General features: G+C 48.7%; 1 protein-coding gene across 3 annotated transcripts in view; it reads right to left on the bottom strand.

The window, feature by feature from the left end:
• Nucleotides 1-1,149: 1,149 nt before the first annotated feature.
• UNC45B (unc-45 myosin chaperone B) overlaps nucleotides 1,150-25,474 on the bottom strand; it is a 29,193-nt gene continuing 4,868 nt past the window's right edge. For 2 of the 3 annotated variants that reach the window (XM_014862216.3, XM_014862215.3), the window contains exons 6-20: nucleotides 23,533-23,700; nucleotides 22,791-22,959; nucleotides 19,013-19,183; nucleotides 16,404-16,575; nucleotides 14,589-14,889; nucleotides 13,576-13,670; nucleotides 13,270-13,411; nucleotides 12,365-12,505; nucleotides 10,361-10,488; nucleotides 9,348-9,414; nucleotides 8,441-8,554; nucleotides 7,970-8,085; nucleotides 7,011-7,128; nucleotides 4,722-4,877; nucleotides 1,150-1,966 (exon numbers count right to left, since the gene is read on the bottom strand). In XM_014862216.3, the coding sequence (XP_014717702.1) occupies nucleotides 1,706-1,966; nucleotides 4,722-4,877; nucleotides 7,011-7,128; nucleotides 7,970-8,085; nucleotides 8,441-8,554; nucleotides 9,348-9,414; nucleotides 10,361-10,488; nucleotides 12,365-12,505; nucleotides 13,270-13,411; nucleotides 13,576-13,670; nucleotides 14,589-14,889; nucleotides 16,404-16,575; nucleotides 19,013-19,183; nucleotides 22,791-22,959; nucleotides 23,533-23,700 (2,319 nt within the window). In that variant the 3' untranslated portion in view covers nucleotides 1,150-1,705. Of the gene's footprint in view, nucleotides 1,967-4,721; nucleotides 4,878-7,010; nucleotides 7,129-7,312; nucleotides 7,489-7,969; nucleotides 8,086-8,440; nucleotides 8,555-9,347; nucleotides 9,415-10,360; nucleotides 10,489-12,364; nucleotides 12,506-13,269; nucleotides 13,412-13,575; nucleotides 13,671-14,588; nucleotides 14,890-16,403; nucleotides 16,576-19,012; nucleotides 19,184-22,790; nucleotides 22,960-23,532; nucleotides 23,701-25,474 lie in introns of those variants that run through there. The other variant, XM_070482794.1, reaches the window with a different exon arrangement.

The raw sequence follows: 25,474 nt of genomic DNA, 5'->3' as shown, positions 1-25,474 counted from the left end.
ATTTTCATGTGCATTTTAGAAACAACTTGTCAGTCTCTGTCCCCCAAAGGGCTCAAAGCTTGACTGGTATTTCATGGAATCTATATGTCAATTTGGGGAGAATTGACATCTCCATGATGTTGAGTCATTCAATCCATGAACATGGTAATATCTCATCATATAGTTTTCTTTTATTTCTCTCAATAATATTTTATAGTTTTCAATGTAGATCCTTCAAAATCTTTCACATGATTTATTCCTAGGCATTTGATGTGCTTAATGTTATTATAAATGGCATCATCTTTTATACTTTCATTTCTCAATTGTTTGTTACAGGTATACGGAAATACAATTGATTTTTGTAAATTGACCTTATCTAAATTCACTTATTAATTCTAAGACTATATTTGTAGATTTACAGTCCTGTTATGTGAATAATTTGAAAGTTTTCTTTCTTAGTTTTCAATCTTTATGCTTTTCACTTCCTCTTCTGGCCTTACTATACTAGCTAGAACCTCCAGTAAAAAGTCAAATAGAATTGGTAATAGCAGATATTGTTGTCTTATTCTTCATCTCAGGGGGATCATTAAATATGATGTTGGCTGTAGATTTTATGTCGATAATCTTTGTCAGACTAAAGAAGTCTCCTATTTTTACTTTACTGAGACATTTTATCATCAATGTTGAATTTTATCAAATGTTTTTCCTGTGTCTATTGAGATAGTCATGTTATTTTTCTTCTTTATTCTGTTAATGTGGTAAATGAAAATGTGACACAAGCTGGACATATCAGAACCATCCTTGGGCATTTCACCAGCTTCCTGAGAATGGTCCTCTCTCTTCTCTTCCATAGTTATGAATTATAACAACTAAGTGAGTGTGGAGCTTCTGGGGACTATCTTTCCTACCACATGGAGAGAGCCTACCAGAAAATAAGGTCAACCCAAAGGAAATCAAAGCCAAGATGTTGGGGGAGGGGAGGTGGTGAGAAAGAGAGAAAGACACCCCCACAGAAAATAATATTGGTGACAACATCTGAATCCTGGGTAGGCAAGATACATGAACCAACGAATTCTTTTTCCTTAAAGTCCTTTGAGTTGATCTTATTTGTATCCATCATGTCCATCTTGCTTGGAAGATTTTCCCAAACAAATTGCAAAAATCATGTCACACTGTTAAACGTAAACTGTATTTCCAACACAGCTGAGGGATGGGAATGGGGCTGGGCTGGGAGAGTGCCCTGCAGCTGAAACACGCAGTTCTAGGCAGCCTTGTTCCAACACTATGGGAGACAGGGTATAAAAACCAGCACCGACCAACATCCAGATACAACAGTATTAACCTTTATAGTCACACACCTGTTAGGTCCTATCTTACCACACAATCCATTTTCCAAGATATAAACAACTTCAGCTTATTATCTTGGCCTTTGGAATGGGTCCAGAAAGAATTATCCAACCTATCTTCCAAACCACAGATGAAAATTATTCTAGGGATTTCTGGACCATGACAGATGTAAGGAGTCTGGGAGCAAGAGAGCCAATGAAACATCCCAACTTTCCTAGGGTGAAGGGGAAGATTCACGAGTGAGGGAACCGTTGAGCCTTGCCTTTATATGGAGACTTCACTGCCACTGCCATGATCCCTAGCTGAAGTGACACCAGGAGTTCTCACCTCAGGACTCGGCACAGTACAGGACCAGCCCCAGCATCCCTGCAGGCCCTGTCTAAGACACTGGTTTAATGAAGCCATAATCCATGCACTTGACGAGACATTCCCGGGCCGTCTGAACCACGGCCGCCTTCTTCTCATCCGGCTCCTGTTTGCCCACCACAGTCAGGATCTCCAGCAGCTCACTCTCCACCAGCTTCTTGGCCAGCTCAGCATCGGCTGCCAGCAGGTTGTAGGCAATGACCAGGCCCCGGTGTTGGACTGACAGCCGGTCGTGCAGGCAGAGCCGCTGTAGGATCTCCAACCACTGAGTTGTCTGGAGTCGGGGAGGTAGAAAACGAAGAATCGGAGGAATCAGTGGGGGGACAGACAGAGGAGATTTTGGACAAGACAAACAGAAGGCATTGGCCAGGCCCAGATTCCGGACTATGAAAGGTTGAGCACCTATCTGGTTATGTGTATATGGGACTCAGCACATGACTACTTTAGCCCCTTGGGACTAGCGGGGTGATGCCCATCTCCTTACCAGGGCCAGGGCAGGAACTGGAGAGCTAGAAGGAACTTGAAATAATCCAGTTCCTTTCGTTTTACAAGTAGAGGGACTGAGGTTCAGGGGAGAAGGAACTTAGCTATGGTCACACCTCTGGAAATAGTAGAGAATAAACATCCACCCATCCATTTATTTTTTAAGTGTCTTGAGAAGCAAAGGGACAGGCCTACTGCATGTCTGAGTGCAACGGGGATGGAAGGTGTTGAAAGGAGGATTCTAACCCTGGGCACATGGGCAATGCCTGCTTCCGCCAACCCAGGTGCCCTTTGTGCCATGAGCTCCAGGCATGCCCTAGCCATGCACTCCACCAGCCTTGACTTCAATTGGAATCAACAATGGAGTCTGGAATGTATCCTTTCCTCCATCCCTCCTCCCTCTCTCTCCTCTATTCCCAGGTATGAAGCAACCCAACTACTGTGCATGGGGCAGACAGGACTCTAGACCACTCTGATCACCCCAGGAGACAGGGATGGAGCTGAGAATAGAACCAGGAGGCTTGATTCTTACATCATTCAACAGACACCCATGAGCAGCAGAGTAGACTAGCTATCAGCATGTGTTCTGGAGTCAGAGAGACCAGTGTTCGGGTCCCAGCTCAGCCACTTACCAACTGTATGACCTTCACTAAGTTATTTAACCTCTCCAAGCCTCAGGAGCCTCATCTGTCATCTGCTAGGCCGACCTCTTAGCACCGTGATGACTTAATGATATGATACATGGAAAGAGCTTAGCGTGGGGCTGGCACACGGTGAGAGCTCAGCCAGGGGAAGGGGACAGGGATGATGACTCTAGGCACTAACCCAAAGCTTTCCCCTTTGCTTCCTCATACCTCTTACCCTGACCCTCCAACGGTCAGCGGGAACAGCTTTCTACATGCACTGCTCTCAGATAGGGAGACAGGCACAGAGAGGAAGAAAAGGCAAATTATGCGCTTCCAAGCATCTAAGCAGACTTTTGTATACTCTGCACGGAGTCTCCTACCACAAGGAAAGGAAATGAAAGCATTTCCTTTTCATCAGCTAGCTGTGGTAGGCTTCAGGGCAAGACTTAATGCTGATGAGTAAGTGATAATGGGTCCAGTGCCCATCGCTCCCTAGGAGGAGTCATTGAGGGCTAATGGAAGGGGTGATAGATCCCACTGGGATAGGATCCCGGGGCAGGAGGAACTGTTGCCTGGCTTCCCAGGGCATGTCCCAGAGACGTGAGACTGTGGAGGCCAACATCCACCATGGCCTCAGAGTTGTTCAAAGGATGGTCTGGACAGCTTCACAGAGTCCCCAGGATGCCAGTGTGGGGACAGGAATGCAGCCAAGACTTCTGAGCCTCTCAGAAAGAAGGAAGAAGTGGCCAAGAGTAGGTCAGCAATCCTGAAGGATTCCAGTCCTTTCCCAACTAACTGGCTGTGTGGCCCTGGGCTAGTGACTTTCCTGCACTCAGTTTCCTCATCTGTAAAAGAGGAATAACAATAATCATACGCACCTCACTGAGTTGTTGGGGAGATAAAATGACTTAAGAGACATGAATGCTTAGAGCAACGGCTGGAGCACAATAAGTGGGTGAGTCACAGAGCGCCCTGTGGGCCTGTTGACAAGAGTTGGGTGACCAGTTACTTCAGCAGAGGCTGCTGAGGGCAGTGGGTTCAAAGTGTGGTCCCCAGGCTGGAAGCACCCACCCCCCATCTACTGAATCAGAATATCTGGGGAAGGTGTCTTAACCAGCCCTCCGGGGGATTCACACACCTTCCAGCTCTGAGAACTTTGCCTTCAGGAAAGTGCTGGAGCCCAAGGACCAAGCAGGATGAGCTCCATCCAGCAGAGAGACTCCATCCCTGGAGCCAGGAGGGCGTAAGCACCCTGGCATTTAGAGAATACACAGACACACCACACACACACACAGCCCAACCATAAGCGATCTAAAAGAGCCTGCCTTTAAAGGAGACTTGAATATGTTCGAATTGAGATGTTGACGTTTCTCGCCCTCAGTGAGATGATGCCGGTGAAACAGGGAAAGGTTCATTTTGCACCCCGTGTTCGTGACTGTGTAAGTATCACTCCCGTTATACCTGCCGAGATGGCCACAGTCCCAACAAAGGATCTGAGCATCATGTTCACTTCAGAGAATCTGCCACCTCTTTGCCAAACCACGAGCTCCCTATGGCACCCAAACCACATGCAGACCTCTCCTGGGCAGTCCAGGCGCTCCATGGCAGGAATCAGTGTTGCGGGTGTTATTACTGTCATTATTCTTAAGTAGTGAGTTATAAGCACCAGCAAAGGCAATGGGTGGAACAACAGTGGGAGGAATCTGAATTAGAACACTTAGGAGTCCAAATAATGAATGTCAGGGGCCAAAAAGTATGACTCTCCTCTCTTTAGGTTGTGGGAGCAGAGACCTAGCGGGCTGGGAAGGGTTATCACGGGGCTGGCCTCCCCCAGAGGACCGTACAGGGCGGTGTGGTCTGGGGGTGGGGCATTCCCTGGAGCACCCCCAGCCCCTGCCCGCCCCCAGGGCCCCCTCTCACCACTTGGGTCATCTTGAGGCACAGTTTCTTATGTGCTGCTGTCAGCATGGCCAGGGCCCCTGCGGCCGCATTCTGCACTTTGTCATCATCCTCCCCACAGAGCAGCACCACCAGCTTCAGCCGGTCATTCCCGTCCGCCAGGAACCTCTCCTGTACCTGTGGGAGGCAGGTACATGGCTCAGAGAAAAATGCTCCCCTCTCCCCAGCCTGGAAAGGGAAAGATGCATCTGAAGCCGCGTTCTCTGACCCAAGATCCCTTGGAGCTTTCCTGTGAGCAGCTCACCCATGCCACCTCCCCCAGGAAGTCTTCTCTGATTAGCTGGATGAAGGGGCTACAAACTCCTCTAGCTAAAAGGTTAAAGAGAATAAGGGATCCCCCATACAGCATGTGCCACCACCTCTGTTTGCAGTCAGCTATCCACACAGTTATCCAGCAGGGCAAGGGGCAGGCACAGACTCCTGAAGGTAGGTGTTGCCTGAAGAGCCATGTTTCACTTCCCTTTGGGGTGGAATGTTTCTCCCACAACAGATGGGCCTTTGGGGTCTGCCGTAAAATGACTTTGCAGTTCCTGAAGGCAGAGGGGCTTGGCAAGAGCAAGGGATGAATGGGTAGTTGACTTGGTATTAAAGAGCTGCTTTACCATCACCAGGTGAGGGATGAAGATTCCCAAGGACCCAAAAGCCAGGCGAAGGGCCTCCTGGGGCCCAGAGCCTTGACACGTCTTGAAGCACACTGAGGCCCCGCCCCTCTGCTCTACAGTAAAGTCTGGCTGGTCAGGTTTAAGGGCATTTTGTTGGACCAGGTTTCCGAGAAGTGGGGCTCCAAAAGGGGTCAAAGGTCACAGCTGCCCAGGTTATGACCCTCCACCTACATCTCCCTGAAGCTGGAGCAGTGGTCCTCAGAGGCGAGAGTATGGCAGAGATGTCAGTGTGGTCCCCTCTCATGGGGGACAGTTGTGACTGGGAAGCAGCTGCCCTAAAAGGACTACATTTCCCCACCCCCTAGTCTAGCACCTAGATGTGGCTCTGAACCAACGCTCATCACGGAACGTGAGTGGAAGTGATGTGTGTCATTTCCAGGCCACCACGGTGGAGTACTGCAGGTGCCTCTCCTCATTCACTATCTGCCAAGGTGGCAGAGGGGGAGACAGTTCTTGACCATCCCAGAAGCCTGGATCCCTCAGTCATTGCTTGGAAGCGAGCCACCTGATCCAAACATGGGCGAGAAGTGATGTGGGCGAGACATGACTTCCATCCTGTGGGACCGCTGTGTTGACTAATTTGATTTGGGTTGTTGCAGCAGCCGGTGCTCCCAGGGGGAAGGCTGCTCCCCCATCCCATTGTCACTCCCCTCCCCTTTCCTTGGACACACTCACTCTCTTCCCCCCATGTGGCTGCCAGGATCCAGGTCAGCCTTAGGCCAGATCCCTGATGGACCCTGTGTAGCTTTATTTCTTTTGACTTTAACAGGCTTGCATGGTCTCAGTTTTCCTCCTGTAACAGTGAGAAGATCCAAGACTTAAGAATTGAGGGGAAACAGAGTGGGTCTCACACTAGACCCTACAGGAGGGCCCAGGAGGGCCCCTTGGCCTGGCCCTCACACGCATGAAGGGCCTCACATTTACACGCTGTTGCTACCTCTGCTGAGGTTAGACCCACAGGCACAGCAGTCCTCTGGCAGGATGGAAATAAGAAGACACTCATTCATTGTACGGTTATAATTTGTGCCATTGCTGGACCACGAGGCCATGGACACGTTCTGAATTCATTTTATTTTTATAAATCCTGTAATTATTCTGTGAAGAGCACACTTATAGTGCATTGCAGTTTCTATGGAAATAGCGTTAGTTCATCAAATGTTAACATTTAGAATATACTAAAATTGTTTGTAACTGTTTTTGCATTTCCTCCTTTTTTTATATATGTGGAACTTCAATAAATGCAAGTGGCCTGGCCTCTTTTGACCTCTCAGAGGCCCTGGTCTCATATCCTGCTTTGCCATGAGATTATTTAGACCTAAATAACTTAGGGAGACGGTTCCTTCCATCTCATCCAGTGCCAAGCTTTGGGGTCAAAGCCCCAGCTGGGCAGAATAGGACTTTGTGTGTTGTCCTTTGTCTCCTTTGTGCATATATTCCTCTCAGGGTCCCTACAGGAAGGGGCTATAACCTAGGAAGGATTCCTGGGTTCTCTGGCAAAATGCTCCCTTAACGCAGTTGTAACAGCCCTGACCTGTGGCCCAACTCTCCATGCTTTGACCGTTCCCGTCCCCATCCTGAGCCCCCTCACCTCCTTGTTCACCACCATGTTGCACATGCATTCGGTGGCTGCCTGCCGCAGCTGGTCATGATTCTCAAACATGTAGTTCTCAATGTCTGGCAAGGCCTTCTCCTTAAAGATCTTCTGCCTAGGGTGCAAGGGGTGGAGAAAGAAAGGCCACTGAGTCTTCTGTCATGGGCACTTGGGTTTTTTGCCCACCCAGGGGCCATTCCACCATCCCAGTCAGCCAGCATGGTTTGGATGGCACTGACCCCACCCCCGCTCCAGGAGGGGCACCATTGGGCATAAACTAAATGACATAGTACAGCATCCGGGCCATAGTGATGGGGTTTGGGATGAACATGTCACCCAGTTGGAGATTCTCTTGCATTACTGATGGGGAAGAGAAATTCTCTCTTTCTCTCTCCTGCTGAATATGAAGCCAAGACGTTGTGAGGTCTGGAGCAACCCTTGTGATCATGAGAGAGGGGAAAAGCTGATCTGAAAACTAAGACAACACAGACAGGAGAGGTGGAGAGAAGTAGGACCTGGGACAGCTTTGTAACCCCTGCATCAAGCCTCACCTGAATCTGGATTACCCCAGACTTTTTATTTACATTAGTCATTAAATTCCCTTTGTGCTTAAACCAGCTGAAGGTGAGTTTTCTGCCACTTGCAACCAAAAGAGCCTCAACCCAATACACTCGACCATCCTGCTGCTTCCAAGAAGGAATACACTTTATTCCCACCCAGCCAGCTGGATATCTTCCTTACTACTTCAGAAAGAAGCGCCTTTGCAGTCTCCTGTGGCTTCATACATTCGCTCTGTGGTTCTTCCAAGTCCTAACACAGATCCCTCCCACTGTCGTTTCTACCCACCGCCTTGGATCCTGTCCTCGGAGGAAGGCACACACGGTATATGTGAAATTTCCACCAAACACCTCATGGGACGCCTCTCTCCATCCCTGCTCCCTCCACACCCCACTCACCGGAGTTTGTCACTCCGCCCAGACAGGTTGGTGAGACCTAGGAGGGCCTCGTAGTTCTGCAGCCCATCCCTCTGTGTGTCCAGGAGACTCACGAGGGGCCGCACCACCTCGTACACCTGTGGGGAAGTGTCCAGGAGTGGGTTGGGCGGAGACCATGTCTGCCCAGTCCTGAACATTCATAACAGCCCAGCTTTAGAATTTCCAAAGCACATGCCCTCCCACTGTCTGATTCAACCTTCACAATGATGCTAAGAGGCAAGATTATTGCCTTTACTTTGCATATGAGATAACTGAGTTTCCAAGAGGACAGCCAAGTTAGTTGAGGCCGAACCAGGCCTGGAATCCAGGTGCCTCCAATTTACTGCCCTCTCCATGCCCCCTCCCAGGCCGGAGGTAGGATGACGAGGGGAAGGCCTCTAGGATCAGAGGAGCCTCCTCCCATCGCCCCATCCCACCCTCCCAGGCACCCACCCGCTCCCCAGGGAAGGCGATGTCCGGATTAGAGACCGCAGCAATCTTTGCTAGGGCGTGGGCTGCCTTCACTTTGCCCACGTCTGTGCCCTCCAGAGCCAGGGGAATCAGGGCCTGCAAGAAAGGGCACAGTCACTCCTCGGTCACAGACACCCAGCAGCTTCTCTCCCCATCCTCCCTCTCCAGCTGCTGTCCTCCTGTTCCATCAGAACTTCGGGAAGACTTTGTAATTTCATCAACTCTTGAGAATCATAGAAAACAACTACATACTTAATCACGGATTCATGCCCCCTGGTTCCCAGCACACATCGAGATCTTCACCCGCACTCGCCCTCACCTACGCATACATTCGTTTGGCTTTGGGACAAATAGATCAATATGCTGATTTCTTACTTTCAGCCTAAGTCCAATGGAATCAGAACAGCAGGCATTTATTGAGCGCCTACTATGAGCCAATACATTAAGTATGTTTTGTCTAATCCTTGGGACAGTCTGCAAAATGAGCATGGGATTTTTCCCCCATTCTACAGATGAGGAAACTGTAGCTCAGGGAGATTAAGTAATTGGCCCAAGGTTATGCAGCTAAAAAGAGGACAAGCAAGGACTCAATGACAAGTCGTCTATGGCAAAGTCCATGGTCTCTGTGTCTGCACTTTGCTTCCTTCCAATTGCAAGGAGGATAAATGGGATTCCACAGTAAATCTCATGACACATCTGCTTAGATATTGGTTTGGGGCCATGAGGACAGACAGCACAGATAATTGAATGACCTTATTCCAGGAGGTCAGGTTGGGGCAGGAGGTACCTTATACTTGGGCCAGGCAAAGAGCACACACACACACATGAGTGTGCTCCTCCCCAGGGGAGCACCTTCTAGGATGGCAAGAACCTTATCCCACCCAATTACCTTGCCACCACCTTGAGCCACAATGGTTCCTCGGTCTTTTGGGTTGTCACATAGTGCCAGGAAAACCCTGTAGGGCAAGGACAAAGGACATTTAATACACCAGCACACCTGTCTCAGACATCAGCAGGCCAGCCAGTCAGATCCAGTGAAGCCCTGGAAAGTGCTGGCAGTGTGCACATGCTCCAGAATTAGCCACCTTGGGAAGACAGTGCCATGAATATAAGAGGCTGGGGAGGAAGTGAGGCCAAGTGAGGCTGAAAGGAGCCACTCCATGCCTAGTTAGGGAGATAAAGAATGGCTCCTTGCTGCCTACCTCCAAGGAGAAACTCTTCAACATGGAGACACCCTGGGACCTCCATGATCTGGCCCTTGCCTACTTCTCTGGTCTTGCCTAGCACTGCTCCCTCCTGTGCACTGCATGCTCTGGACACACTACAGGAGGACCCCGTCCTTACTCACTCATTCCCTCTCTGTCTTCAGTGTATTTGCATATGCTGTCCCCTTGGCCTGGAACCCTTCCCTCCCCACATATGGGAGGCTCCCTTTCTTCCTTCAGGATTCCACTTCGTTGTCACATCCTCCAGGAGGCCTTCCTAGCTGCCCACCCACCTACCCTCCAGTCTGGCTGGCTGGGTGCCACTGCCTGTGCTCCAACCACCCCTCGGTCTTTCCCCATAACAGCACCCACTGCACTGTATTGTAACTGCGAGGCTGTCTGCCTCCCCATCAGGCTTCACAGAAACTGTGCCTCTCATCTCTGGAATAGCAGGTCCCACACAGGGCCTGGGGACTAGGGAACCAGAATGGATAGTGACCTCTTTCCTCCTGAGGCAAACTTCTACCTGTGGTGACCTGCCCCGCCACATCACTTTTCAATGTTGATCCCCTTCAGTCTCCTCGCCAGCCTCCCCAGTGGCTGATTCCCTTATTTAGTCCCCTGCCATCTCTACTCCCTGCCCAGCCTCCTGCCTCCCGTCCGCTCGGACCCAAGCCCTGGCCCGCTGCAGCCGCACCTGGCCAGCAACTCCTTGGTCTGGTCGGTGAGGATGGCATTGTCCGCTTTCACCATGCAGGCCAGCACGGAGATGACGCCGGCCTTCAGAAGCCGCTTCACCCGCATGTCTACGAAGTCTTTCTTGTCCTGGGGAGATGAAAGGGTGGCAGTGGGGAAGGGGCCTGGGCACCAGGGCAATCTGTATTGGAACTAAAGACGGTGCATTTCTGACTTCTTGCGGAAGGCTGCATAATGACCCCCAAAGATGTCCACGTCCTCATCCCAGAACCTACGAATATGTCCCCTCCTATGGGGAAACGGACTCTGCAGATATGATTAAGTAAAGGGTCTTGAGACGAAGAGAGAATCCTGGGTTATCTGGGCAGGCCCCACATAATCACAAGGGTCTTCATAAGAGGGAGGCAGGAGGGTCAGAATTAGTAGTAGGAGAAGCGACAACAGAAGCAAGAGGGTGGAGGGATTCAAGGTCACAAGCCAAGGAAGGTGGCCTTTAGAAGCTGAAAAAGATGAGGAAACTGACTGTCCCCTCAGAGCCTCCAGAGGCAACCAGCCCTTTTGACGCCTCGACTTTGGCCCAGTGAACCTGATTTTAGATTTCTGGTCACCAGAACGGGAAGAGAATGAATCTGTGTTGTTTTAGGCCATTATGTTTGTGGCAATTTGTTACAGCTGCAATAGGAAACTAACACGCTCCTCCAGATCCCCTTTGCCCGACAACCGCCAAGGGGGTGTAAGTATGTTCGCTGTTGTAGAGGTCAGAACGTCTCCTCTTCCTTGCCCTCCCCACTCCCAATGCAGAGCCTGAGGAGCTGATGTGACAGGGACATCAACCCCAAAGCCTGTTCATTCACAGAGGAGTGAAACAGAAGAAAGATGATCCAAAACCCTGGAAGACTCATATATTACTTTTCTTGCAAAGAAAAGGCTTACAAAATGTCAGCTTTCCATGGGGGAGACGGGGCACTGGGGGACATAGGCAGGGGTGAGAGGGGATAGGGAGCAGACAAAGCTGACATAACAACGGATCAGGTTTTGGGGAAAACTCAAAATCAGCCCCAGGGTTGAACAGTCCCTGCAGACAATCCTCCGGGAGGCTGGGAAGAGGCCGACAGTCACTGGCAACCTCTAGAAGCTGCGTGTGAACTTTATGGCGGCAGAACATGCCACACACTCTTGCCTGCAGGAAATACTGTGCAGCTTTAAAAACGATTCAGAGAATGACATAGCAGTGTGGAAAACATATAAAGTATTTTCCCAAAATTGGGCGCAAAATGGTAACTACATTCTGATTATAACTATGAAAAAAAAAGTGCACAGGGGGGAAAAAAAGCCTCTGGTGGGTGATATAATACACTGAAATGCGACAGTGCTCACATGGAGATGATGTAATCGTGAGGGTTATTTTCTTTTCTCTACTGTCCACCTTTTTGTTGTTTTTGCAACATGGTTATATTACTTTGATCATTTTTAAAAGTCTAAATGTTTTACTGGCTGGAAATATGATGCATATATATTCACATACAAACTACATACGAAGTATACCCTATTGTGCAGGGATTCACTGGGGAGGGCCCCAAGAGGATTTGTGACATCTGGGCTAACGGTGACCCGTGTCCCTCCCCCTCTCATTATTCCTACTTAGCACTAATAGCTCCAAATTCAGATATCCCAGAAAACAAAATTTTTATAAGTGTTGGAAATATGAAATACAACTGTCTGATGACTATGAAATCAACAACATAAACTGCAAAACGTTCGTCATGGCTCCATTTCTTTTCTCAGACTACAGATTATTCAGGTCTTTTTCAGGCAGAATAACAACTAAGAAAATACATGAGCGCCACCCGGTGGACGAGATTTACCATTATCATCTTCAGTTTATCTGTCTTAACGCAGAATCCTCTAAACACACATGCACAGCACCCAGACATCACTATCTTCCCCTCCCAACTCTCTGGCTGTCTGGTGTCACAGACCCCTCCCAGGTCATCCCCGTCCCCACCTTGGGGTGCTCCTCGGGCACGTGCTGCTTGGAGAACTTGGCGAGCTGCACCAGCTCGGGGATGACCTCCTTGACGTCGTAGCTGTTGGTGCAGTTCACCAGGGTTGTGGCCACCGAGTACAGGATGGTCTTGTCAGAGGTCTGGAGGCACAGAGTCGGGGGATGGGGGAAGGCAGAAAGGAAACTTTAGAACAGACGTCTGCCTCCAAGACGGCCCCCTCGCATGGCTGGCAAGGTGGTTTGGGAGGAGGGCGGCTGGTGCGGCTCAGCTTGGAGAAGTACAAGCGGCACAGAGGAGACAACTGGTTCTGCTCCTACAGGACGGGCAGACACTCCTCCTGCACCCTCAGCAGCCCCCCGAGAGCAGGAATGGGCGTCCTCTGAGCGTGCTCTCTGCTTTGTGCCTCTTTCAAAAGCCCAATCCAACACGCCTTCTCGTCAGACTGGGATGGGGCAGGGTGGGGCTGGACACCCTCTGTCTGGCCCCGGTGGAAACTCCCTTCCACAATTCCTCCCTTCAGTGGTGGAAAAGAGCCAGGGGGTTGGCCCAGCAGAGGAGGAAAGGAGTCTGGGAGGCACTGGGAAGGAGGAAGAGGGCCCAGAAAAGGCTGTGGGCACTGCCTCTCGGTCCCTCAAGACTTCACTTCCTGAGGGTCTCAGGAAAAAATACCAGTCTGTTGTCCATCCTCCCACTGCCTGGAAGGTATGAAGAGTTGTGAGCCCATTTTACAGTCAGGTAAAATGAGGGCCAGAAAGAGGGAAATGACCAGTCCAGGTTTACACAGGGAGAGGAGGTAGAACCAGAATGAGGACACCGGGGTCCCATTTCCCAGGCTCAGTGTGGGGCCCCGTGAGCCTGAATCTGGTAGACTGCTCCTGAGGCCACAGGTCAGGGCCACACTTGCCTTGGCCAGCTCAAACATGGCCTGCAGGGCAGGAATGTCCTGGACAAAGTCATCTTTCACGTCAGCGTCCAGCGTGAGGTAGGCCAGGCCCTCCACTGCCCATCGCCGGGTGCGAGTGTCTATGGATGCGTTGCATAGCCACCTGCAAGAGGGGAGGGAGGGGCTCTGGGGGGTGGTGCCAGGGCTCAGGTTGGAGAGTGAAGCAATTCAGGGTAGTAGGTAGCAGGAGAGGGGCCTTTCACCATCCGGCATCCACCAGGGCACACCCCAGAGAGGAGATGCTGGGCCTCCCCAGGACCCCCTTACTTGCGACACTGTTTGGCCAGCTTCTCGGTCGACCCTTCAGCAAACTGCCTGAGAGCGTAGTCTGTGCCACCTGCAGAGCCCAGCTTACAGAGCCCCTGTGGGGGAGGGCAGACAGCGGACACTTTCGGGTCAGAAACACCAAGGCTTGGGCACGAGGCCCTGCTCAAAGAGGTGCCTGTGGCTGGAACACTTGGCCCCTTTTTCTTTGCCTGGATAAACCTCTATGCATACTACAAAGCTCAGCCCGGGTGTCACCTCTTCCGAGATGCCTCCTCTCAGCCTTCCGGGTTCGGGTAGATGCCCACGAAGCTGAAGGTTCTCACCCTGCCCCTTTCCCCCACCATTCTGACCCCACAAATATTTTGGGTCTGCCATTTTGAAAAATAAGCACAAAGGAACACCAATCCTATCTGAACTACAACGGTAACTTGTTACAGCACAAAATGGGCAGAGAAATCACATCCTGTGAGTCACAAATGCAGCTGTGCAGAATTCTACCCAGGAAGCACTGGACTCTTATCAGGAAAAAATGTCTCTATATGAGAAAACTCACAATGGCAGGAGCTATAATTAGTTTTTTAAAAATTGACGTAAACAAACAGATCAATGACTCAAATCTTCACTGTAATTGTTTACAAGGAAAAGAAAAGATCAATACAAATAATTTCTCTAAAATGAAAATGGAAAAACACAGGTTTAACTGTGCCATATAGAAACTGATTAAGGAAACAAACTGACTTTTTGGAGTTTGCTCTGAAAATATTTCCTGGACAGAAGCTCATTGGTGTTAGTGTCATTCTAAAGCACAGAGACGACCGTCGTCACAGTTAAACGGGAGGATCCACCATTCTGACTCCATGTTCTCACAGCCTCCTGCTTATCACCCTGCTCTGCAGGGGCTTACAGGTGGGTCTGGTGCCCCCTAGAGTGTGGTTTCCTCAAGGATGAGGCCATGCCTCATTCATCCTGGTGCCCTGGTGCCCGGCATGGTGTCTGGCACCAAGCCCACTCACCACCAGCGTGCGGATCTTGATCTTCTCGTTTTTGGTGGTCTTGTAGATCTCTTTGAGCAGTGACACGCCATTGGTGATGATGAACGTGGCGCGGCTGAGCTTGGTGGAGGCATGGATGAGGGCCTCCACGGCCACCAGCTGGTCTGTCTCACGCTCCGAGCCACACAGCGCTACCATCATCTCCATCACACCTTTCAGTCCCAGCAGCTGATTGCCCAGGTCGAAGGGGCCCTGCAGGATCCCCGACACCGTCTGGATGGCAATCACATTCTTGTCCATGTCCTGGGGGTCAAACTTGCCCCTGAAACAGAGGGCAAGCGTGGTCAAGACAACTGGCCCAGGGGGTGGGAAGAGTGTGAGATCTGAGGACAAGACAGAATTGGATTTGCATCCCGGATCCACTACTTATGTGCTGTGTGACCTTAGGCAATTCACTGAAGCTCTCTGAGCCTCAGCTTCTTGATCTGGAAACTGAGGACCATACTGCTACTTCTCAGAGTTATGATGAGGATAAACGATATAACAGGAGTGCCATGGATTGTGTTCCCCAAGAAGCACTTTCTGAGATGGGGATTGACACACAGGAAGTTTACTAGGGAGAGTTCTTGGGGTCAACAGCTGTCGGGGAAGGGAAGAAAGCAGGACTGGACAGAAGGAAGCACTGGGCTGCAATGCAGTCCTGACAGAGCCTCAGTCTGTGAAGAGCTCTAGAGCTGAGACACCCTTCAAGTTTTCCCAAGCTGGAATGAGGGACAAGTCATTGGGTGCTGGCTGCCCTGGGAAGGATGAAGCAGCTGTCGTCCTCAGCTGAGGCAAGTATTACGTGACAGCAAGTGAAAGCCGTCAGCCTACAGGCTTTCCAGAAAGTGGGCAGTGTCTCCATCCTCTCAAGACCCACCTGGGGTGCTTTCTATACATGCAACTTCCTGAGCCTCACCCCAGACTACTGAGTCCGGGGTGGGGGGGTGGTTCCCAGAAATACCAATCATTAACAAGTTTGAGAATCGTTGGAATAAAGGACTAAAAGGCCATGTAGCAGTGGGAGGAGAAGGGAAAGGACACATAAAGAGAAACAGAGACGCAGAGAGAGCATCAGAGTCACAGTGATGATGGAGGGGCAATGAGAAGTCCCAGGGACTCCAGCTGCTGAGGGTCCCGGGCTCCTGTCTAGTTTCTGTAAGGCCACATAGTCCTTAAAGTCTTGACAGAGCCAGGTCTCCCTCTTTGACAAGCTGACGTTCATTTGTTTCAACCACAGGAGCCTGTGGTAGGTTTAAAATACGTCCAAAAATATTTGACACTCCTCCCAGCAGAATACAGAGCCTAATTCTCTCCTTTTAAACATAGACCAGATTTAATGACTTGCTTCTAATGAATGGAATGTGGTGGAAGTGATGGTGTGTGACTTCTGAAGCTAGATTATAGAAGACATTGCCACTTCTGCTTTGCTCTCTCTTGGATCACTCACTCCAGGGGAAGCCAGCTACCATGAGGAGAGGTCCACTCAGGGAGGAATTGAGGCCTCCCAGCAAGAGCCAGCACCAACGTGCCAGCCATGTGAGTGCGCCATCTTGGAAACAGATCTTCCAGCCCTAGTCAAGCCTTCAGACGACTGCAGCCCAGGCCAACTTGTGACTGTAACTTGTAAGCCCCCAAGCCAGAACCACCCAGCCTAGCCTCTCCCAAATTGCTGTCATACTGTGAGATAATAAATGATTATTATTGTTTTAAGCTGCTAAGTTTGGGAGCAATTTGTTACACAGCCAGCCATAACTCATACAGAGCCCGACCCCATGAGGGCTCCAGGAAACTCACGTGATGTACTCCTCACAGATCTTGCGGAAGTGATCGCGCTCCGGGTCACATCGCAGATCGTCGTAGAGCTTGTTGATGAGGATAGAGGCCAGCATGCGGGTGTTGTCGGTCAGGGGCAGGCAGGATGGCAGATCTGGAACCTGCCCCACCACCTTCAGGATCTTCCTTAGGCCTGCAGGACAGATGGTGGCAAGGATAAGACCCCTGCAGGGCTTTGTCTTCACAAACACACCCCCTCGCTCAGTCGTGTCTTATCACCAGCTTCTCTCCAGCCTGCCCTCACATAGCACATGGCTTATCCAGAGCGAGGGGCACTGGAACGGGGCCAAGAGACCCAGCTTCTACGCCTGCCTCTGCCCCTACCTGAGCAACTCACCTCCCGCTAGGAGCCTCTACTTTCACACTGCAGAATTAAGACTAGTCGATCTCAGAGGACTCGACCAGTGCTAACATTCTACGGGTTGATGTATAACCTTCCTCAAATACCATTTCACATTCTCTTTTCCCCAGGCCTCAGTTTCTTTATATGGAAAATGGGAACAATACTACCTACCTCACGGAGTTTGAGGACTCAAGGAGATAATGTAGGGAGACTGCCCTTTGCCCATCCATTCACATCATTATCATTCAATAAATATTTATTATTTATTTAGTAAATACTATATTTACTATTTATTATTATCCCTTCTCCTCTCTTCTGTGGAAGAATCTTCAATGGCTTCCTATTACCCATCAGGCTAATTCAACCATTACGTATTTGTTAAATAAATAAATGAATGAGTGAATGAATAAATGAACACCCTTTAGGTACCGGATACCGAAATAAAAATAACAATCCTGACCTCAAAAGGCTCCCAATACAATAGGGAAGACAGATGTAAAAAGATGACAACCAGGGTGACAAGGACAGAGTGGTAACCTGCGAGTGGGATGGTTCGCTCCAACAGAGTAAGAGTTGTACGCTGACGCATCTGAGGACTTACAGTGCGCCAAGAGCTTTATATCCATTACCTCATTTAATCCTAACAGTAACCCTACTGGTTACAAATCATTATTCCCATCTCTCAGAGCAGAAAACCAAGACTCGGAGACGTGAAGTAAGTTGCCCAAGATGACGCAGCTGGCAAGTGACACAGCAAGGACACCCTCCCGGCAATGTCTGATTTCCAAGCCCTCCATGTTAACTGTTACGCTATGCCGCCTCTGGGACAATGGATGGCGTGATTTCAGGCCAGGTTTCAGAGGTGGCAGGAGCTGGTCAGCCCTTGGGTGGCACAGGTAAGTGGGAGGAGGAACACCCAGGGTAAATGTTGGAGGCACGACACTCTGGTGTTAGGAGGGAATTGGAAGCGCTCAGCAGTACATTTTATGCAGTGTGTGTTCTATCACCCACCCAAAAGCGTGTGGAGCTGGAGAGGTACAGGAAGGGGCCTGAGGAAGGGACCCAAACTCCTCAGCCTGCCTCCCAAAGGCCCCATCAAATACACCTGCTCCACCTCCACCATCTCCCCACCCTCATCTCCCACTCTTCCCTTTCCTTCCTGAGCTGCCATGAGCATCTCACTTCTCTTCTAGAACACTCTGGACTTCCACCTTGTTAATCTTTGCTCCCTCCCCAAACCCAAAAGCTCACTTCAGGCTTGACATCCTGGTGGCTCCCCTGCCCCAGTCTTCCAGCCCGGTCTGCACAACGTACAAGCTCAGCATGGCAGCTTTTCGTTAGGATTTTGAAGTCTACGTTATTTTACTCAAGTGCTATTCATTTTGGTGCCTAGAATAACAAATATTGCTCCCTACCACCCCATCCCCTAAACCATGAGGTTGAGCCTAGATCCTAGTGCAGAGAAAAGGGGGCTGTTGTCTATGCTCAGCCTTTGTAACACATGCAGAGAAGTCCAGAGCTGGGAGAAAAGGTTGGGGGTGGGGCTGAAGCATCAGAGTAATTTGTTAAAGTGCACTTTGCTGAGATGTATGACAACCAAACACAGGAAGTGCAGCATCAAAAGAGAATAAATTGCAAGCTGGTAAAAGCTAATCTGAACCTTTTAGAACACGGTATGGCCTGTATGTCATTAAAACTGTAAGAGAATTTATCACAGCCGATTCTAAAGCCACAGCTATGATTCCTGAACAATTAAAGAAGGTGATTCAGGAGAGGGGGTGACACCCTGGAGCTGGCAAGTTTAGTGACTATCTGCTAGAATACCGTTACTGTGCTTTATACCAAGGACACTCGATGCCATTTCTCCCGTCTCGAAGGCCTAGGAAATATTTTGCTGGCCATCAGGAATGTTACCCCATGGTTGGTGGAGTCCTGTTTAGTTTTTTGGCATTTGCCCCATTTGTTAGGTAACCACACCCACATATTTTGGGGGGTGTGTGGACACTTTCTGGGTGTGTTCAGGCCCTGAATTCAGAACCTTGATCTACACTTTCACCACCCCACCTAGGGGGATCCCAATATGCTAATGCCTTTTCCTGGCTTTTCCGGTGGCACTGAAGACTTCTCCCAGACAAGAGCCACGCCTCTTCCACTTTCTGCTCAGTACCGGGTCACCTGGTGCCCCGGCGAAATGCTGGAGCGAGCCCCAGACCCTCTGCCTCCTCACCATTATCCACCACATAGATGGTGCGTGAGTTGTCGTGAATGGCGAGGTCCTTCCTGGGGACGTTCTTATTGAGCAGGTTCAGGGCCTGATCCCGGCCCTGGCCAGACACCTTCTTACTGACCAGCATGTCGAGCAGGTGGCTGGTGATCTGCTTCAGGTCCTTCTTGGTGTCTGAGGAAGAAAAGGACGGGGTAAATAGAGAGGAATAGGGAGCCTCACGCATATAGGGCCAAGAATGGCAGAGGCTTCTAGAAGGACTCTGGAAATATCAAACCCACTGCTTCCTAGATATTGGAATTTCCCAGGAGACTATAGTATTGCCCATCTTACCGCAAAAAGAGAGAAATCCCCAGACAACACCCCCAAGGGGTCCTCCAGTGAACACTGACTTCTACAACAGCCATTCCATCCTTGAACAGCTCTGGTTCTTAGAAAGTTCTTTAGTCCCAGGCGATGACTGGCAGGGATCCAGGGACACTTCATGGTGTTTTTAATAAACTGATTTAATAAAACGTTTTCCAGAAGGGAAATTTACAGTCCCTACAGGCATCTTACTCCCAAGATTCAGGCATGCTGGGAGCCTGAATTCAGCCTCTGCTGGGACACCAGGTTCTCCCTGCCACTGCGGATCTTGAAAGGCGAATGCCTGTTCCTGCTGTGCCCTGTCTGAGCTCTCTGAGACCTGGAGACTTTGTTCTCATTCTAGGTTGGAGCCCAAAGGCAGGCAGGCAGGTAGAAAGGGAAAGAACCCAAACAATGTCAAATAAATAAACGATGAAAGAATGGGGCTATCTAACTGGAGAAGACACAAGTGGACATGACAGCTTGTTTTCAGATAAAGGCATGTCATGAGAGTGAGATGACAGACTTATTCTGTGGCTCCAGAGGGCAGAATTGGGACCAGAGTGGGGCGGAAGCTACAAGGAGACAGATACGAAATCAATACTCATGGAAGAAGTTTTCAGCAGAGACATCCAACAGCTCACTACCTCCCCAGGAAGTTGTGGCCCCCAGCGAACCACGCCTCTCAGTATTCACGCTCCTGGGGAGTCCCCCCCCACACACACACTGGGTTGTTCATGTGACTTTATGGCCCAAACAGAGGCTTAAAAAGCACTTGCACACTGAGGCTTGTCCATTTAGAATGTAGCCACCATGTTACATAGAAACCCAGGCTGCCCACTAGAGAGGCCACAAGGAGTAGAAGCAAGGTGCCCCAGCCAGCATCTTCAGTTAACCACCAGTCATACGAGTGAGGCCATCTTGGACCCTCCAATGATCCTAGCACAGAAAAGGAACGTGATTTGCTGACCATAACAATGTTAAGTCAGAACCACATCAAGAATCCAGGACTCCAAAAGGTTAATATTATTAATCTACAAAGAGCTCTTATGAACCAGTAAAAAAGAAAAACACTGATACCCCAACAGACAAAATAGGTAACAATTTGAACAAACCATTCACAGACAAAGAAGTCCAAATGGCTAGTAAATATTTAAAAAATGATTAATCTCACTAGCAATTTTTTTGAAATTCAAACAAGATAACAAGATGATTTTTACTCACTGCACAGGAAAATATGTTTAAGAATGATAAAAATATGTTTAAGAATGATTCATAACTAGTCTGAGAATGAGTTAAGACAGGAACTCTTATCACTTGGGAAGAGTACAAATTGATGCACTGATACCGACCTGGATATCAGTTTCCCCACGTTAAACCCAGCATATATGGGGTTAAAACCAAAACACTCATTCCCTGCTTACTCTCTGGCTTCCTGGCTCCAGAATCCACTATCCTCCATGGAGACAGACACCGTCAAGGACAAGCACCTGGACTATCTCCCCCCGCAAAGAGATACAGGCTGGTGGGAAAGCTGCTGACCAGCAAGGTCACAGGCTTCCTCCTCTCTGCAAGTGTCTCAAGGCCACAGACAGGCTGGTGGGAAAGCTCCGACCAGCAAGGCCATATGCTCCCCCTCCCCTACCTAAAACCCCAAATAAAAACCCTTCCTTTTAGCTTTTCGGGGAGTTTGGGATTTCAGTGTTAGCTGCCCTCTCTCCTTGCTCAGCGCTGTGCAAAAATAAAATTCCTACTTTCTTCCACCACACCCGGTGTCAGAGATTGGCTTGCTGCACAACGGGTGAGCGAATTCACTTCAGGATCGGTAACAGCACCTTCTCAGACAGGAATCCGAAAGCAAGATGGAGAAAGAATTTTAGTTGTTCACAGACTTTGACCTATATTCTCATTTCTAGGAATTTGTTCCAAGGAAATAATTAAAAATGCAAACATAGGCTTACATAAAGAATCGGTATGAAGTGTTTTCATAAGCAGGCAAATTGGAAAGAATCTAAATCGCCAACAATATAGAGCCGGTTGATGAATTATGATACAGCCATACAATGGTATAGTATATAAGATCATGTGAAATTATTTAAGATCAAGTTTTTATTATTGTTATTTAAGATCATGATTATTATTTAAGGGGCCGGCCCCGTTGCTGAGTGGGTAAGTTTGCACACTCCGCTTCAGCGGCCCAGGGTTTCACCAGTTCCGATCCTGGGCACGGACATGGCACCGCTCATCAAGCCATGCTGAGGCAGCGTCCCACATGCCACAGCTAGAAGGACCCACAGCTAAGAATACAAAACTATGTACCTGGGGGCTTTGGGGAGAAAAATGAAAAAAAATAAAATCTTTAAAAAAAAAGATGATTATTTAAGATCAGTTACTTATTATTATTTAAGATTATTATTATTTAATGTTAAGTTTTCTGTGAGGGAACCTGCCTCTGTCACCCTCTCAGGCAGAGCAGGAGCTTCTAAAACGATGCCCACAACCTGGATGTGGAGGAAGAAGCATGAGTCGGTATGTTCATGTATGAGGAGTGAAACAAACGTAAAATTATAATTATTAAAGTCAAAAGGAATCCTTTTTAAGAATATTAAATAGTATGCAATACTAATATAATGCTCAGTGAAGGAAAAAACCACAAAACTATCCATAGCTGAATTCCAACTTTGTTAAACAGATATACAGACGGATAGAAAAAAGACTGGAAGGATACAATTGATAATAGTGGTTATTTGGAGAGTGATTACAGGTTTGTTTGTTTTAATCTTTATGTATTTCTAAATTTGCCCAAGTTTCTCCAGTAAGCCTCTGTTACTTTTTTAAATTGTGGCAAAATATCCACAAAATAAAATTTACCATTTTACCCATTTTAAAGTGTACAGTGGCATTAAGAACATTCACATTGTTGTGCAACCATCACCACCATCCATCTCCAGAACTTTTTTCATCTTGCAAAACTGAAACTCTGTACCCATTAAATACCCTATCTCCTCCTCTCCCAGCCCCCAGCAACCACCATTCTACTTTCTGTCTCTATGAGTTTGACTATTTTACTAACCGCATATAAGTGGAATCATACAGTATTTGTCTTTTTGTGACTGGCTTACTTCACTTACTCTGACGTCCTCAAGGTGCGTCCATGCTGTAACGTGTCAGAATTTTCTTCCTTTTTAAGGCTGAATAATACTCCATTGTATGTATATACCACATTTTGTTTATCCATTCATCCATCAACAGACACTGAGGTTGCTTCCACCTTTAAGCTAGTAATGCTGCTGTGCCTCTGCTATTTTTATAACCAGAAAATAAATACAAAAACAAAACCAGGCCACCTCCACATAGAGGGAATGCCCGGTTGAGGCGGTAACTGACTCTCCCTTGCTCCCACCCCCTTGAACCAAAACTAAACAATGTCTCCTACCCAGAACCACGGCCTCCTCCTTCCCTCGATGCTCCTGCTTGTCCTCCCCAGACAGAGAGTCAATGATGGCCTGGAGCAGGTTGCAGACAGCCAGCGACATCTCCTCGTTCTCGGGGGCCATGAGGCTACAGATTCGGTCTATCCGGACTGCGTGGAGAATCGCTGTGGCCTAGACCCCCAGCAAGAACCACAGTCAGTTGCCCGCCCCTCCTTTCCAGCTGCCACGCAGGCTAGGGAGTGGGAGATAGCCCCCCCATGCAGCAGGGAAACAAGCACAGGCAGTCAACACTTCATGGGGCCCAGGGTCTGAGAAGGTCCTTGATATAAGCCACGCCCCTTTCCAGAGGTTACAGCTGTGCTGTCCCATGCAGCAGCCACTCGCCACATGGGGCCATGGAGCACTTGCATCATGGCGTCCACGTTGATGTGCTGTTAAGTTTAAAATACACACTGGATTTCAAAGACTTAGTATGAAACAATGTAAACCATCGTAGCCTTGCATTCCCCTCTTCCTCACAGAGGACCTTCAATAACCTTACCCTTGGTAGACCCATTTCCATCTCAAAGGAAAAACAAGAGGATCAGTCTCTTGAATGGGGCCCAAACAACCAAGGTTAGAGGGACACTTTAGACTTTGTGTCAGGTCTGTTCATGCCAGCCACACCCTGCCCACATGTCACCCTCCAGGTCCTCGCAGGACAGGCAGCTATCTGTGCCAAGAACCCCACACCCAGGCCCTCACCCTAGCTCGGTGGCCGCTGCACATGCCCGACAGGGTCCGCACGGCGGCCAGCATCAGCTCCGGCTTTTTGGTGTCCACGAGCTGCAGCAACAGGGCCACTCCGTTGTTCTGGAAGATCTTCTCGGCCCCTGCTTCCTCCCGGCCTAGGACAATGAGGTTGTTGGCAGACTGGAGAAGGGAGGACATGATGAGGGTCATGAGGGCGCTCCGGCTGCAGATGCCTTGGCCATGAGCCAAGTGCAAGGACTGGGTCTTCAAAACATCGTTATATTCTTTCCCCTGTAATCCTACTCCTGGGAATATAGCCCACGTAATTCAAAAGAAGAAACAAAGTAACAGGCATAAAGACCAACTTGGTGAAATATATTGAAGCCATTAAAGTCATAAATAAAAAGACTATGTAGCAACTTGGAAAAAACATGGGCAAGCAGAATCCGAATCACAAGCTCACTGTGATTGCGCTTATGTTAAAATAAAATTGTGTATACATGCTTATGGATAAGGACTTTAAAAAGGTAGAGAAGTGTTAAATTAATTAAAGAAAGGGGCATTAGACTGAGGTGGCTTTAATGGCTTGGTAGCTGGTAGGCAAGTCCAAACCTGAGCCTGAGATGCCTCAAGGCTGAGAAACCGAAACTTACGGACAACCGATCACAGTGAACCAGGCTTTCCCAAATAATGCAGCCACTTAAACTACAGCCAATCAAATCATGTTCTTGCTTTGCCACCGCATCTTTTCTATAAAAGTCTTTCTCTGGGCTCCTGTCGGTACACAGCTCCTCACCGCTTCCTGTCTTGGTGCTGCACAATTCAAATGGATTTTGCCCAAAGAAACTCCTAAAATATTTAATATGCCTCAGTTTATCTTTAAACAGAAGTGTTTTTACATGGAGAATTCTTTTCCTTTAAAGATTTTCCTAGAATATGGTTTTGGTGTTTTTTAATTTGTTTGTTCACCTATTCTGGGTAATCTGAAGTTGCAGGGGGTCTCAGGAAGGTGGGAGGTGGTGGGCAGAAAGAACACTGGATGGGACTTGAAAGCCCTGAGTTTGAGTACTGATTCTGCCATATGTTAGCTGTGTGACCTTGGAGAAGTCATAGCACCTCTCTGGGCCCCAGATTCGCATCTGTAAAATGAGGCAGTTGAGCTAAGAGGTTTCCAAGTGTCTTCTCACCCTGAAGCATTTCCACGCGAGGATACATACACCTTAAAAAACCCCAGCCCTGGAGAGGAGGCCTCCAGCAGGACAGGGCTGGAGGAGGAACTCAGGAGGAGGCAGGCAAAGAGACGGGGAGTGGGATGGAGGGGAATGGGCTGTTAGAGAATTCCAGGCAAACAGGACCAGAGCCATCATCACTCTCAGTCAAGGACTTGGTGCTTTTCAAAGCATCTTTATCTGTTAACAACTCATTTAGCCCTCACAGGAGTTTGTTATAAAAGATATTTGCATATTACATGGGTTTATTCACCATAAAACTAACAAAAACTCCCCAGGCATTGTCTGTCAAGTTCTTTTAAATGTGAAACATTCAGATGTTCCATTTTTTTTCCTTTGAAGAAATAGTAGAAGGGAATACGAGAAAACGCAACAAATGTGGCTAAGAGGACGGTATTAAGAGTAAATATTTTCATATTTCACAATGACTTTCCGCAATATTTCCTAACGGAATACATTTAAACGTGTCATTGTTTCTCCGGGCTGAAACCAGCGTGAGGTGAGTAAGGCACTCACCTCAGGTGCAAGATTTACGGGGGCGCCAAAAACCTCAGTCATCAGGACAAATCATATTTAACGCAATATTTTAAAATATTTAAATCAATGCAATGCAAAAACAAATTCTGGATGAACAAAATATCAAAAATATAAAAAAAGACAAGATCCCATCCTACTGCAGGACTCTCTTCATTGGTCTCACCTTATCCCGGCCCTTCTCACAGATC

Source organism: Equus asinus, chromosome 13 (genome assembly GCF_041296235.1).
Source record: "Equus asinus isolate D_3611 breed Donkey chromosome 13, EquAss-T2T_v2, whole genome shotgun sequence".
NCBI classification, from domain to species: Eukaryota; Metazoa; Chordata; class Mammalia; order Perissodactyla; family Equidae; genus Equus; species Equus asinus.
The sequence above is the reverse complement of the archived record's forward strand: the minus strand, read 5'-3'. Positions and strand labels throughout refer to the sequence as shown.